Genomic DNA, 16,032 nt, shown 5'->3' on the forward strand with positions numbered 1-16,032 from the left:
TAATCCTCCAACTGTATTTCAGTGGTTTTCTCAAACTATTTGTTGAGTTTAGAAAAAATTAGAAGTGTGGTTTTTGATCCTTCAGTTAAATTTGAAGAAACTTGGAGACCTTTTACTCAACATTTTTACATGAGTTGAATTGTCTTTTCCTAAACATTACTTATATTATCCTTAATTAATTGGATGGAGGTTCGGAGTTATTGGCACTACTGTATATGTACTTAATATTATTCAATGGCCCATGTTGGTTAGTGTTTTTATTCTTTTTTTTGGGGGGGGGGTTCTTTTTTTTTCTCTTTTTACTTCTTTGTTCATTAATGTTCTGAGTTTGAGAGGTTATATATTTTTATTATTATATATCTGAATGTCATTTAAACTATTATGTACTCTCAAACATTTTGTAATAATGTTTCATTTGTTTGTTTAAAACTAATAAAAAGATTTAAAAAAAAAGAAAAAGAAAGAGTTTCAACAAGAGTTGTCTAGCTTGAGGTTTCTGTCAAGTTTCCACTTCTTTATTACTGCCTAGCTAGAGCAGCGACACTGGTGTACTCCTTTTGCAAGATGTGGGAGATCTCACAGTATCTCAGACTGCTACATCAGGTGCAGCTTCTTACAGACCATGTTAGGAAGCTGGAGCTGGATGACCTATGGTTCATTTGGAAGAATGAGAGTTGATAGGAAACAGGGAAGTCCTCATGCCCAAGTTCAGGAGGCAGGCAGCTGGATAACTGTCAGGAAAGGGAAAGGGTATGGGCAAACAGTGCGAAGTACCCCTGTGGTTGTTACCCTCAATAACAAGTACACTGCTTTGGATACTGTGGGTGTGGGGGATGGGGGGGGGGGCAATGATCTACCAGGGGAAAGCTGCAGTGACCAGGTCTGTGACACTGAGGCTCAGAAGAGAAGGTGAAGGGGGAAGAAGAGGAGAGCTGTAGTGATATGGGATTGAATTATTAGGAGAACAAACAGGAGATTCTGCGAACGTGAAGGAGACTCCCAGATGGTACGTTGCCTACCAGGGATGGCTCAGATGGGGTGCACAGCTTTCTTAAAGAGGCAGGTGAGCAGCCAGAAGTTGTGGTAGACATTGGTTTATTATTGTCACATACACTAACGAAAAACTCACGCATATTGTCTGCACAGATCATTGCTTTGTAACAGTGTATTGAAGGTAGTATGATGTAAATCAGTAACAATGAGAATAAAGTGCTACAGTTACAGAGAAAGTGCAGTGCAGGCAGACAGACAACCAGGCGCAAGGACAAACAAGGTAGACTGTGACATCAAGAATCCACTTGCCGAACTGTGCCCACAAACCCCTGCGGTTTCTTACAGTCACAGGCAGAGCTGTTGCCGTACCAAGCCATTATACATCCATATAGAATGTTTTGTGATGCTTTGATAAAAATTGGTGAAGGTCAAAGATGGCATGCCAAATTTCTTGTGCCTCCCGAGGAAGTAGAGGTGCTGGTGAGTTTAATTGGCCACATTGTCTGCATGGTTGGCCCAGGAAAGGCCATTAGCGATGCTCATTCCTGGGCACTTGAAGCTCAAACCCTCTCGACCTCAGTGCCATTAATATAAACAGGATTGTGTACACCATCACCCTTCTTGAAGTCAATGACTAGCTGTTTTGTTTTGCTGACACTGAGAAAAAGTGTGTCTTCAAAGCAGGTGGGAATCTCAGAATGAAGCAGGAAATGGTTAAAAATGTCTGCAAATATCCCCACAAGCTGATGTCTACACTAAGGACACCATCCAGGCATGGTGCTTTCCGCAGTTCATTCTTTAGGTGTGGGTTCAGGTACATTGGGGGATGTACCTGAACCCACCCAGAGTGGGTGGTGACATTACAATCCCCTTCTGTTCAAAATGTGTATAGAATGTTTTGAGCTTATTAGGAATGGATACCTTGTGTTGTCAGCAATGCTGCCCAACTTCTTTTTGTAGCCTATAATAACATGCAAGCCCTGCTACAACTGATGGTTGAAATTCGTCCGATTTGAATGCCAAAGTCCTGAATTTCAGTAAGGAGTTCATCCATGGTTTCCATTGGGCAAAAACTAAGTTACCCTCTTTGGTACACAGGAACTGCTAGAACAGCGTCTTGCTGTGAGATTTGATATTCAAATACTGAGAAGTTGTTGGCCTTACAAGCCAAGTGTGCACGACAGTTGCATAGACTATTAAAAATTGTTCATTCCAGTAAGCTTTCTACAATGCAAGTATTAGTTCCATTAAAATGTCTCATGTTCTTCCGAATCTTTAAGAGTTCAAGATTAAAAAATAAACTTATAAAATCCTTTTATTTTGTTTTAATCTCCCAATCTTAGTTCTATTTTTTTTCTATTTCTTTATTTTACTTTCTATATATCATTGTCATTGACTTAACTAATCATATTTTCTGATTTAGACTCCGTATGGTATGATAAAAATTCTTCAATGTGATTAGTAAAGGAAATTCATAGTTACTGATTCTGTTCACAGGCCTCAAATCTTCTGTTGACAAATCAAATTACCACATGCTTCAGTGCTGAAACCATTTAAAAGTTCTGGGGAAGTGTACTGACAGTTGACACAGCTTTGACTGCAAAAGCCTAAAGCATTAAATTGACTTCTTGTGCATGATTATCACAAAGAAAATTACTGACCTATTTCTTCAGCAATCTTTTGTCTTTGTGTTTTCTCTTTTACTGAGAAAACAATTCTGCGTTTTTCATCGTCATCATCACTAGCATCATTCTCATCCTCACGTACAAGTCGGTTTGTGCTTGTCTCAATTTCTACAGCTGGACAATCCCCAAGCTCACGAGCCATCTGTCTCCTCTTGCGAGCAGCATGAATAAAAGCAGCATCTGGAATTTCTCCTACAAGAAACTCCCAAATCAGCTAATTGGATAAATGCTTATGAAACTGCATTTAAGTTCATTAAAAAAAAGCTTCTACTTGCATACTAGGAAGGCATACAAAGCATTGTTCAGATAATTTAAATCATTAACATTACTTTAACAATACAATTTTGCCTATAGATTATTGATCCTTTATTATTTAATATGTTTAATATAAATATATAATATTCAGCAAATGATTAAAAAATTAAAGTCTGTTTAAAGGCATGGACATGTTATGAACAAATTTAATTCTTAATAGACAGATTTTATATTGCATTATAGAAAGACAATTTTATAAAGATTGGAAATAAAAATGCTATTATTCAGCTTCTTTTAGGAAATTATTAGTTTACAGAACATTTTATCTGAAATTTCAATTTACTGACAAACAAAATATATCACACATTGAAACCTGGGTATTTGGATACTGGATGTCAAAATGATAGTCCGTAGAAATGTTTCAAGTATACATATTTCGCACCTGGTCGAAGTGTATTCAGTGTAGAGAGCGTATTACCAAACGCTCCCACAGTTTTGGATTTGCCTTCTTCATCCTGTTCATCGCTATCGACTTCCATCTCCTCCTCTCCTTTATCACTCTGGCAATCATCCTGTGCAGGTTCCTTCACCAAAATAGGTTTCTCTGCAGTAATAACTGTCAAGGAAGTTAGAAGCCTTGAACACACGAGAATCGAACATTAATTGTGCATCTCAACATACAGGATATTAACCAGAGTTAAGGATGGGGAGGGTGGTGAAGAGTGGGAGACAGGTGGTCGAGAGGAGTCAGATAATGGTGGTTGTAAAGGAAAAAAATAATTTCAAACTATTGAAAAATAATCAGATACCAATGGTGTCTAATTCTACAACATCATGAAAATACAGTATGCAACAAAGATATTAATTTTGGTATTTTGTGTTATTGCTACGCAATATTCACACTTATGCCAAAATCTAACATGCACATTCACCTTTTAGAGCAAATACTTAATAAAACATTAAGAAACAAAGCAGTTACTAAATGGATCATACCATAAAGCATTTTTTCTTATTGGTGCTGTTAAGTAATGGTTTTCCTGTATTATCTAAAATATGCAATTATCTGCCCCAAGCAGAGATTTGACAATTAATTAGAATACAAATTGTAAAGCAGCATTCAGTCTGGATTTCAAGCAGCTTACTCAGGTAGGAAGAATCCATAACTAATTTTGTCTCACATTCCCTCCTTTCCATTACTTCAGCAGCACGTTCCTCAAAATCTTAGCAGCCCTTCTGTTTTTTTTACAAATTGGATCCACATTTTTAAATCATGAAAGATGATATTCAGATATTCTTCTAGTTTATTTGGTACCAAACACACCCTGATCAGGTAGAGACAACACTTCTTCAAGGCCATAATGTCAGCATCTTGGTGGATCTAAAAACTTACTACTAAATTAATGAGCTTGAAAATGGGAATTTATCAATTTATACTTTGCCATAGTTTTTATGCCAAGTATCATCAAGAAAACAAAGCACATATTGGATTTAAAGAACGATAATTACAGATTTAGAGAGATTTAGTAAAGAACTTTTAGAGCATGCGGAGCAGACAATAGTGAGGCAAATAAAATTGATGATGTGGAAGGAGTCAGATTTGGTCCTTAGTTTTCAGAGAACTATAAAATAGGGAAGAGATTAGGGCTTGGAAGGATTTAAACACAAGAAAGATAAATACAATGAGACATAAAATGATGCAAATAGAAATGATAGTTTCAAGTTGTGAAGATGCATGACCAGAGATCATCGTAATTATTCACCAAGCAAAAAAACGTTTCACAGATCATCAAAATTATGATGACCGAATGTGATTTGGTGTGTGTTAAGAGTCAGATATCATTGTCTAGGATGCGATGAAGTTTATCAAGGGCATGGGAAACAAGTCAAAAGAACACTGAAACAGTTATTAGAAAACATGAATTTGGTAAAAATAAAATTTCTCTCAGAATACATACTTTTTCTGGAATACACTGTGTTTAAATAGATCCGAGAAGCAAAATTTCATGATTTGTGGCTTGCAGAAGCAACCAAATTAATATATACCAATCTGTGGTGTTCCAATACTAGCTAAAGAATTATAAAACTCATAACATCTATAATGTTACTACTTACTTGAACCCTGAGAGTTTCCTTCAGTTTTTGCCAGGGATTTTTCCAGATCCTCCTTGTACTCTTTCTTGAGTTTATTTACTATCTTTTTACTGTAATTTGATTTCTTCACTTTAAAGACCTCTTCTTCTGTCGAAGGAAATAAAACATAAAACATGAATGTGGCAATTTACAAACATCAATTCTCCAAACAGAAAATATACTAATTTTAGAATCTGACCTTTTAAAAAAAAATTAATTTTCATAGTCCAACGATGACAAGCAAAAACAAAACCAGCAAAGAAGGTGTGACTTTCGAGTGATATAAAACCAGTTGTCAGGCACAAAACAAATGATGTACTCTAAACACAGAATTAAATTTTATAGCTACATTAGCCACTCTCCCAAAGTGTTTAGTAAGGCATGACATTTTTTTCCTTGAAGACCACATTCGATATAATGCAGAACACACTGTTCTGATGCTAATTTGAAACTTTGCACCTTTAAAATAAGGAATGGACAAAAAATACTGGAAATGCCAAGAAATATTTAAGGAGAAAAATTTTAAAATATTAGGAAATACCTTTTGCTTTAAACTATTACCTGCAACTACTGTCTTTCTGAATATTCTGGTTGCATTTTAGATTTCTCATCTGCATAATTTTGCCTTTTCGAACAGTTAAACACTGGATTGTATTAGTGCTTAAATTTAATATATTAACTTCCTCCTTGTTATAAAAAATTCTAATGTTACACACAATCTGTTTTCTGTCATATGTTTGCTTTTAATAATTTTCTTAAATTATGCCAATAATTCTACTGTTGAAGATTTAAGGTCTAAAACAGAAGGTGTTAGGAACATTCAATAAAGCTTAGACCATTTGATGAAAGAACTACTCAGTATTTTAGATTTGTTAAAAGAGGAAATATTACCAATGGTAAAAAGATTTAAACAAGCACAAAGGTATGAGAGGTGCCATGAGAAGGGAGGTTTGAAAGGGATGCAAGTTTTATTAGAAGGCAATAGCAAGAATGATTAAATCAACAGCAGAGTGCCCATGTTTACTGGTGATGTACCAAAACTCCTCAAACTCATAATGAAGTACAGCCAAGGGGGTGCCTCCTTTGTGACTGCATCAATGTGGTGAGCCCAGGAAATACCCTCTGAGATGCTGATGCCCAGGAACTTCAAGTTCAAGTTTACTGCCATTCAACTGTATACCACCAAACAAAACATCCTCCTCCAGACAGAGCTGCACAACACAGTACTTATAATTCAACATACACCAAAGTAATTATCAACACAAATAGTAAGGTACATATTCAGGTTAAAAAGTAAACAGTATAACTCTACTGACACTTGATGAGACCTCGGTGGTGGCAGGGAGTTGAGCAATCTTATGGCTTGGGTGAAGAAGTTATTTCCAATCCTAACAGTTCTTGTCCTCCAGCCTTGGGGGTCAGAGATTGTTGGACAGACAGGAGGGATCACTGACAATGCTAAGGGCCCTGTGTACACTTCTGAAAATTATCTCTAATGAGTGGCAGAGAGACCCCGATAATCCTCTCTGTAGTCGTTGCAATGCGTTCTAGGGACTTGCAACCAGATGCCTTTCAATTCCCATACCAGTCGTTGATACAGCTGGTCAGGACACTCTTAATGGTACTCCTGTAAAAAATGATTAAAATGGGGGTGGGGGAAGGCAGCCTCACTCACCTCAATCTTCATTTGAATCTACACACACAAAATAGTGGAAGAACTCCGCAGGGTAGACAGCATCTATAGAAAAGAATACAGTCGACGTTTCGGGTTGAGATCCTCCAACATTTTGTGTGAGTTGATGGATTTCCAGCATCTGCAGATTTTCTCTTGTTTGTGATTGGTTCACATGAAGCTGCTCACCTCTCAATGAGGACTGGTGTGTGTCCTGACTACCTATTCCTGAAATCTATAAATAGTTCCTTGTCATAGAAAAGCAGCATCCATCAAAGATCCTCACCACCCAGGCCATGCTTTTCTCTCTGCTGGCATCAATTAGAAGGTACAAGTCTCTCAGGACTTGGACCACCAGGTTCAGGAACAGTCACTACCACTCACCCATCAGGCTCTTGAACAAAAAAGAACTACACTCATTCTACCTCAAGTGTACCCATAACTGATGGTCCATCTTGTTATTTCATGCCCGTTATTTATATGTGCATTTGCACAGTTTGTTGTCCATTTATCCTCATTACAGTTACTGTTCTATAGATGTTCCCGCACAGGGTTGTATGTAGTGATATGTATGTGACCTTATAATAAATGTTACTTTGTACTTGTCTTGTTGACAATGATTCCAAGGCTGATATTGTGACACCACTTATCCAGTGGATTTATCTCATTATGCAAGTCTCATTCCCATCTGAGATTTTTACCAATTTAACAATGGTGTCATCAGTGAATTTGGATGCCTTTTGAGTTGGACTTAGCCACACGATCATGCGTGTAGAGGGAGTAGGACAGTCGGTTAAGCACGCATCCCTGAGATGTGTTATGTTGACAGTCAGCGAGGAGAAGCTATTGCTGATTACTTTTGGACTAAATGACATGCGCCCTGAGAATACGGTTGACTGTTCTTATTAAATATAAAACAAAATTAAATAATAAACGCCATGATATACTGTTGTTTTATCAGATTAAACTCTCTCACTCCTGGCATTTTGTTTTGTTGCAGTTGTCCTTTGTGGTTGCAGCCTCGTTCCAGGAAGACGACAACCTTTTACTTGAGAAGTTCAGCCTCAGATTGTTGCCTCCAGCCAGCTGACCCAAATTACAGAGTGGCTGGCTTTAGGGCATCAAGTATGTTGCCTGAGAAGCCTTGGTGAGATATTAATTCCTGAGCTTGTGATATTCTAAAACTTGTACACCTCCTAGAGAAATGGCTAGACAATTATACAAAGATTTCCTGGCAGACACCAAAATTGTATTAATCTTTGAAACAAATGATGAGCGATGATAAATCATATGCGTTTAGATGGTGTTGCTGTTATTCTTCTCAATTTGTGGAGGCTCTGATCACAATGAGAAAGTCAGAAAGGCTGGGGTGTGAAGATAAGGTTGCATATCTCTACTGCTATTGAAGAAAGGAATTTATGTAGGCCACATCTCTGTTCAATTAGGACAGCCTTCTGTTCAGTCAAGGCATCTTTCTGTGTATGCAGAATAATTTGCTGACTTGCAGCATGTCTGCATTTACAGTGAATGGAATAGTCCATCATGTGTGACCACAATCCGCTCGTGAGTGGAATCTTTGCAGATATCTTGCTGTTGCCCTCTTAAACAAAGCACCAACATTATTGAATCAATTGTCTTTCTTTTCACTATGAAATTTTAAGGAGACACCCAAGCAATTCTTGTAGAGTGATGTAACAAAATGCAAAGTGAATCCCTACCAGTTGAAGACTAACTTATACATAATATCACAGGGAAAATGGAAGAACATCTGTGTGAGATACCACGTAAATTGAGACAGTAAGTCAGAAAGAAGATTTCAACTGTGGTGAAGCCACTGACCTGGAGGTAATAAAAAAATAAAAATGTTCAGTAACAAGATGTGCATTGGGTTGAATAATGGAAATTTAACAGCAACAGTAAGAGGTTGGGGAACTTTGAACGAACTTACAAATCATTTTTAACTGAAAATATGTAGAGTGTATTCATTTATAGTATATATGTTTTTGAAATTATTAGGAGCGACATAAGCAAAAGCAAAGCTTTCTAAATGTGCCAAATTTCTGAAGTATAATAAACTCTAACATTTAATGATCATTTCAAACTTCACTTGCTACTAGCTTCCAAAACCCTTTGCGAGTTACAGATCAAATTATCTTGCAAAATAGTGTGTTGTGCCATTAGCACCAGCATAATCTTAAAATCAAAAGGACTGCAGTTTGAAAAGGTAAATCCCAATCTTCTTGAGTAGGAATTGTAAAATTTTGTTATAGCCACTTACACAATTATCTGTAACCGTTAAGTACAGTATATTTACAATGCCTTGCAAACCCCTCATGGCTGCGAATCTGAGCCCCAAGACTGAATGCGGTGACTGCTCACCTTCTTCTTCATCTTGGAAGCTGAGTAACGCCGCCCGGGGCGCCTCCTTTTCTCGGTTTCTTTTCTTGTCTTTGCCAGGGAGTTTGGTAGCACTGGAGGCGGGCGCAGTTTTGGCGAAGCCGAGGCCTGACGCGGCTTTGAAAGTGTCGAGGAGCGGCGCGGTTTTGACAAGACCGACGCCAGCCGCAGGTTTGGGGGCGACCAGGCCCTGCAGGGGTTGGACAGGATCTAGGCCCGGCGAGAACTTGACAGAGCCGAGCCCCGGGGCGCAGAGGACCGGTTTGGGGGGTAGCAGTAGGCCGACGCCAGGTTCGCAGATACCCAGGGCTGGCGGCGGCTCGCCACTCTTCTCGTGGCTGTTGTTGATGAGCGCGGCCTCGGCTCCCCCGGCGACTGCCGGTTCCTGGCTGGATCCATCCTCCCGCTCTTCCTCTTCAGAATCGTTCCGCCGCCTAAAGTTTCTACGTGATTTCTTAAACATTGTCGCAGTGAAATGAAGGGCTGCGGCGGGCAGCGATGTACCCTCAAGTAGCCGGCGGAGGGGCCGATCCCCAACCACAGCGCCCCCTGGCATCCGGGCCGAATCCCAACCACAGCGCCCCCCAGCGTCCGGGCAGAATCCCAACCACAGCGCCCCCCGGCGTCCGGGCCGAGTTCCAGCTGCAGCGCACCACACACCCTTCCCCGGAGTTCGAACCGACATCCAGCTGCAGCGCCCCCAGAAGTCCGGGCCGATTTCCATTCCTGATGAAGAGTCTCGGCCCGAAACGTTGGCTACTCTTTTCCCACGGATGCTGCCTGGCCTGCTGAGTTCTTCCAGAGGTGTGTACGTATTCTTTGATCCACAGCATCTGCAGTTGTATTTTTGTGTTTCCATTACAGCGAGCCCCCACACCCGCCCCCGGAGTCCGAACCGACATCCAGCTGCAGCGCCCCCCGGAGGCCGGGCTGAGTCCGAGACGGAGGGCTTTGCAGCGTTCCCCGAAGTCCAGGATGAGTGGCGTCCTGCTCCCAGAGTCTGGAATGACTCCTGCCCACCTTCCTAGAGTCAGCATTGAAAGCGGGATAGCATAGCAATGGGTTACCCATAGGTCCTCAGCGTACCGTTCTGGTTGATAGGGCAAATTTGAAACCTGTAAAATGTGCTTGATAAAGCAGATGGGTGTGTGGATTGTATGACGGTGCTTCTTCCGAAGAGATTTGAAGTTCTCGTGCCTCTTCTCTAAAACAACTTTATGAGGGCAGCGACATTTTAAAGACACTCTACAGATACTTTCAATCTAAAAGCCATAGTTAAAAAGGTCAGAGTGTACACGTGTTGCAGCTTCCTGCGTGCTCGTGGGATATTCATGCAGTGGAAGTTGTCACCATGCCTCTAGGTGAATGGAATCCCTCCTGGAATTTGGGGCCAAATACATGCAATTACGATGTTGAGAAGGAGGTAAAAGTGGGGAGGAGTTGCATCGCTAATCGGATAATTTTGCAGCTGCACTCAGAGGGAATATAATAGAGGGCCCCCATTTATTGAATCAATATGGCTAAAACTCAAAATGAAAACGGTGCTATCACTACGATGGGTGATACCAGAGTCCTCCCAATAGCTGCTGCTTCAATGAGAAACAGTTGTACATGCAGAAAAGGGAAGCTGAAAAAACAACAGGGTTGTTGTAGTGGATAATTTTACTTCCCACAGGATTGACTAGGGCTTCTCTGTGCAAGAGGGTTAGTTGAGGTACATTTTGTTTGGTGCATTCACAGAAAGTTCTTGAAACATGATATGAATAGTCCAGTTAGAGGAGAAGCTATAGTAGACCTTATATATATGAACTTGGTCAGGTGGGAAAACATTTGTGTTTATTTATTTAGTGATAAAAGCATGGAGTAGGTCCTCCTGGCCTGTTGAGCCAGCAACCAGGGGACAATTTATAATGACCAATTAACCTGCCCTGTGGGTCTTTGGACTGTAGGAGGAAACTGGAGGACCCGGGGGAAAACCCACACAGTCTGTGGGGAGGACAGAAAGGTGCTTCCTACAGAACGGTGCTGGAGTCGAACTCCAAACTCTGAAGTGGCCCGAGTTTTAATAGTGTTGAGTTAACTGCTATGATACAGTGGCAGCCAGGGAACAGTGATCACAATTCCTTGAATCTTAAGATAGCAATGAGAAAGGATAAATATGGATCTTGGGACAGGGCAAATAATGAGAGTGTTAGGCAGGGACTGGGGGGGCTAATTGGACATGACTGTTTTGGGGTAAATCTACATCTGACATGTGGAAGTTGTTTTAATGTCAATTGCATTGAGTACACAATGGGTTTGTTGTAATTAGAAGGACGGACATGGATGGTGAGATGAAGGTCTCCTGGATGTTGAGAGAGGTGGTGAACTAATCAAGATAAAAAAGGAAGCTAAAATCAAATAGAACTGGAGTATAAATAACCTAGAAAAGAACTCTAGAAGGGAATTCAGAAAGCTGGAGGGCCACCAGAAGTCCTTAGCAAGAAGGATTAAAGTGAATTCTAAGGCATTCTCTGCACACATCAAGAGCAACTAGGGAGCAGGTAGGATAAAGAAGGGAGCATGTGCTTGGATGCGGAAAATGCGGGTAAAGTCCTAAATGAGTATTTTGCATCAGTATCTGCCAAGGAGAAGAACATAAAGGATAGTTAGATCAGTGTGGGTTATAATAATATGCTAGGGCAGGGGTTCCCAACCTTGTTTATGCCATTGACTCCGATCATTAACTGAGGGGACCATGGACCCCAGAATGGGAACCCTGTTCAAGGTGGTGCCTTTGGTCGATGTCTGCTGGATAGATCATGAACCCATTTTTTCACTTCTTTTATACCTGTTATGTTTGTTTCTCATCTTGAATGTGATTCTGGAACTGTTGGAGCCAGTATTTTGCTGTTTGGAGACCGTTTGGGTGCTTCTGCTCTCTGCAGTCTCTGAGATTCCGGGAGGGAGAGGCAGCTTGAGAAGGCTGCAGGATGGCGTGTGAGCTGATGTTTTACTCCATTTCTCCGATTAATGGTTCCATTATTGGCTGATTAAAGTGATGAGGGTGATTGAAACATCAAGGTGTGTGCAGAAGTTTGGAGATGGTTTGGGTATTCCAATGCTCTGCAGACTCCGAGAGGATTCCAAGAGGCAAGATATGTGAACCTTGGCAAACAAGTGAGAACCTGCAAATGCTGGAAATCCAAGCAACATGTCCAAAATGCTGGAGGAACTCAGCTGGCCAGGTAGCAGCTATAGGAAAGCGCACAATTGACGACTCGGGCTGAGTCCCTTCAGCAGGTGTTGAAGTGAATGCAGAGGGTAAGTGTCAGCTTCCTGTCTTGATCGGTTGCTTCATACTGGAGAGGGAAAGGCCTGCATTTGTGCCCGGGCCTGGAGAGTATTGTCCAGGTTTTTTTCAGTGTTTTGGATTTGGTCTTTGGACTTTAGACTATTTTTCAGTCTTATAGTTATAAGATTGTGTTTTTTCTCACCTGATCTTGTTTCTTTTTTTGGGGCGTGGGGAATTCTGGGGTCTATTTTGTTTTTTTTTGTGTGGGAGGAGGGATTTAGGAGCCTGATCTGTTTTGTTCATCTTTTTGTGCGGCTAGAGGGATTTTAGGGTTGATGCACCTGTTCTGTTTTTGTTCACTTTGTGTGCAGGAGGAGGGATTTGGGGGTAGATGAGTCTGATCTGTTTTGTTTGTTTGTGCGGGGGGTGGGTTGGGGGGGGGGGTTGACGAGCCGGTTCCATTTTTGTTTGTTTTTTGTGCGGGAGGTGGGTTTTGGGGGTTGATGAACATGCTTCTTTTCTTTCTCTTTTTTTGGTTTCATGGCTACCCAAAGAATTGAACAATTTCAGAGTTGAATACTTTGATAATAAATGAACCTTTGAACTCCTGCATTAGGGCATTTTGAGATAAAGAAAGAGACAGCATTAGGTCTCTTGAAGAATATTATGACAGATGTCCCCTGGGCCTGATGGAATATATCCCAAGAGAAGAGATTTCAGGGTTCTTCACCAAAATCATGCTTCTCCTTTGTTTAAGAAAGGAAACGGATAATCCTGGAAATTATAGACTATTGAGTGCCACGTCAGTGATAGGGAAACTAATAGAGAAGATTCTTATGAATTCTTCTGATCAAGATGGCTCTGAGCTGCAATGTCCATGGAAGTCATGGATTCACTTTAGTTAATTCTTAGGTTTGTAGAAATAGTTTTGGGGGCAGTGCAGGAGTTAGTATGACCATGGAGCACTTTGAGCCCTGACTTCTGGATTTGCAAGGACCTCTGACCCTGGTGACCTGGGGAGGGGTCACTGGCCCTTGTGACTCCCAAGCCACATGGACCTCTGATTTGGGACTTGCTGTTCTCCTCTGTGCTTGCCGACACAGCCTCTGGGATTGCTGACCCTTGACCACAGAGTGCTCTAACCGGGACTCCAAACACCCACTCCTTCCTCATCCCTGTCCCTAAACCCTAACCTGACATCTTTTCTGTCCCCAAAACCATCACTAAGAACAAAAAAAGTCTGAGCTGTTAAGGGTCTTGCTACTAACTTTGCACTTTCCCTTTACACTTGATCTCTGAACCTGTAATGCTCATATTAAACTTCATCTGCCATTTCTCTGCTAATATCTGCAGCTGATCTATATTCTGCTGTAACCTTTGGCAACATTCTACAAAATGCAAAACACCACCAATTTCTGTGTTATCTGCCAACTTACTGAATTGCCCTTCCACATATGTTACAAAACAGCAGTGGTTCCAGAACATAAATCTACAGCATGTTACAGGCCCTTCGGCCCACAATGTTGTGCCAACCATGTAACCTACTCTAGAGATGGCCTAGAATTTCCCTAGCGCAGAGCCCTCAATTTTTCTAAGCTCCATTTACCTATCTAAGAGTCTCTTAAAAGACCCTATTTTAGCTACCCCTGCAGAACACCACTAGTAATGGACCACCAGAATAAACGCTACCCTCTATCTTATGTGGAAAAACTAATTCTGCACCTGAATGGCAGTCACCGTGCATCTTAATCCTCTGGATGATCCATCCATGAGGGACCTTGTGTGCAGAGAGGGGGAGCTTAAAGCCATCATCAGTTTTTTCACTGACAATTTAAGGCTGTGCAGCAGTGAGTGAAAAACAGCCCAACACATCGCCAGCACCAGCCTACCCGTCGTCAAGGACATGTGCTGGAAAAAGATCAGCAATATCATGAAGGCTCACGCCCTCTCTGCTCATGGACTGTTTTTCATGGACTCCCAGCAGGGTGGAGGCTGCACAGTATCCACGCTAGGACCACTAGACTCAAGAACAGTTACTTTCCCCAATCTATCAGGCTGATCAACATCTCCCCTCATAAACCCGCCCCACCATATCCCCACCGCCATGACTTTATCATTTCTGTTCAGAGTCTCTTTATGTACAGATGCTCCAGCAGGCTCCTAATAAAGTGGCTACTGTTACGAAGGATGAAAAGCTCTGATGGGCAGAAGGGTGCAAGGTTGCCCATGTCCCCCTCCCCCGGGAGAATTACAAACCGTTGCTGTTGCCAGGCTGTTAATGAGAGAGAAAGAGATGGAACAAAACAATCTGGGACTGGAACATTTGCTTCAGACAAGGGCGAGATAACACCGGGGGAGAGAGACCATATTATGACTCCTGTAAGACTTACGGTTCCGGAGAGGGCTGTTTACTTGGTACTATTCTGTTCATCAAAATTCCTCAGTGGACAGCCGGAGTGGGCTGGTTTGATGGGCTAAGCCATTCAAAACTGATTGACACCTGAGACCCCGTGAGTCGGGATGAAAGTGAGGTCTGGGGAGACGCACCAAGAGACACACTAGTGAGCACTGCTTAAGTGTTGGAACCCATAAGAAAAGTGTGGGGCATCGGAGACCGAACGAAGGATTGGTCAATTTTAACTCACAGTGTTTATAGCGAGGCCAGTGGGGGCTTGTGTGTGTGTCCACCCTTGCCTGGGTGACGAGTCCACCATAGAAGAACAGTCTAGCTAAAGGACAGAGGGGTCATACCTGAATGGCCATTACATCACATCGACCAACAACTACCTCAGCCTGTATGAAATGAACTGAACTTTATACTCACATATGACAATTTATTATCCCCTAGACAACGATAGAGCTTGTTTATTATTGATTATTATTATACCCACACTTTTAGGTTTAGTATTGCTAACGTGTATTATCTGTATATTTGCATTGTTGATATTGATTTGTATATTTTACTAATAAACACTGTTTTGAAAATAGTACCAGACTCCAACGGATACTTCTATTTTTGCTGGTAAGACACTTGTTTACGGGGTACGTAACACTACTGAGTGTATGTTTGTGGGTCATCTTTTGCTGTAGCCCATCCACATCAAGATTCAAGGTGTTGTGCATTCAGAGATGCTCTTCTGCACACCACTGTTGTAACGTGAAGTAATCTGAGTTACTGTTGCCTTCCTGTCAGGTTGAATGAATCTGGCCGTTCTCCTCTGACATGTCTCACTAATGAGGCATTTTCTCCCACAGAACTGCCATTTGCTGGATATTTTTTGTTTGTTGCACCGTTCTCTGCAAACTCTTGAGATTGTTGTGCATGAAAATCCCAGGAGATCAGCAGTTTCTAAGATACTCAAACCATCCCGTCTAGAAGCGATAATCATTCCATGGTCAAAGTCACTTAGATAGAACACATTTCTTCCCCATTCTGATGTTTGGTCTGAGCAACAACTGAACCTCTTGACCATGTCTCCATAAGCATTGACTTGCTGCCACATGGTTGGTTGATTAGACATTTGCATTAACAAGCTGGTGTACAGATATACCTAACGAAGTGGCCACTGAGTACGTATAAGCTATTCTTATATATTTGTATTTACTGTGTTTTTATGGTGTTCTTT

At 41.3% G+C, this 16,032-nt stretch overlaps 1 protein-coding gene across 2 annotated transcripts in view; it reads right to left on the reverse strand.

Moving 5' to 3' along the window:
* paxbp1 (PAX3 and PAX7 binding protein 1) overlaps nt 1-9,718 on the reverse strand; it is a 47,387-nt gene extending 37,669 nt beyond the window's left edge. Inside the window, exons 1-4 of one of the 2 annotated variants that reach the window (XM_059968698.1) lie at nt 9,115-9,718; nt 5,046-5,168; nt 3,376-3,549; nt 2,655-2,870 (exon numbers count right to left, since the gene is read on the reverse strand). In XM_059968698.1, coding sequence (XP_059824681.1) covers nt 2,655-2,870; nt 3,376-3,549; nt 5,046-5,168; nt 9,115-9,688 — 1,087 coding nt within the window. In that variant the 5' untranslated portion in view covers nt 9,689-9,718. Of the gene's footprint in view, nt 1-2,654; nt 2,871-3,375; nt 3,550-5,045; nt 5,172-9,114 lie in introns of both variants that reach the window. The other variant, XM_059968697.1, reaches the window with a different exon arrangement.
* Between the last annotated feature and the right edge of the window lie 6,314 nt (nt 9,719-16,032).

The sequence above is a fragment of the Hypanus sabinus genome, chromosome 4 (assembly GCF_030144855.1).
Source record: "Hypanus sabinus isolate sHypSab1 chromosome 4, sHypSab1.hap1, whole genome shotgun sequence".
NCBI lineage: Eukaryota > Metazoa > Chordata > Chondrichthyes > Myliobatiformes > Dasyatidae > Hypanus > Hypanus sabinus.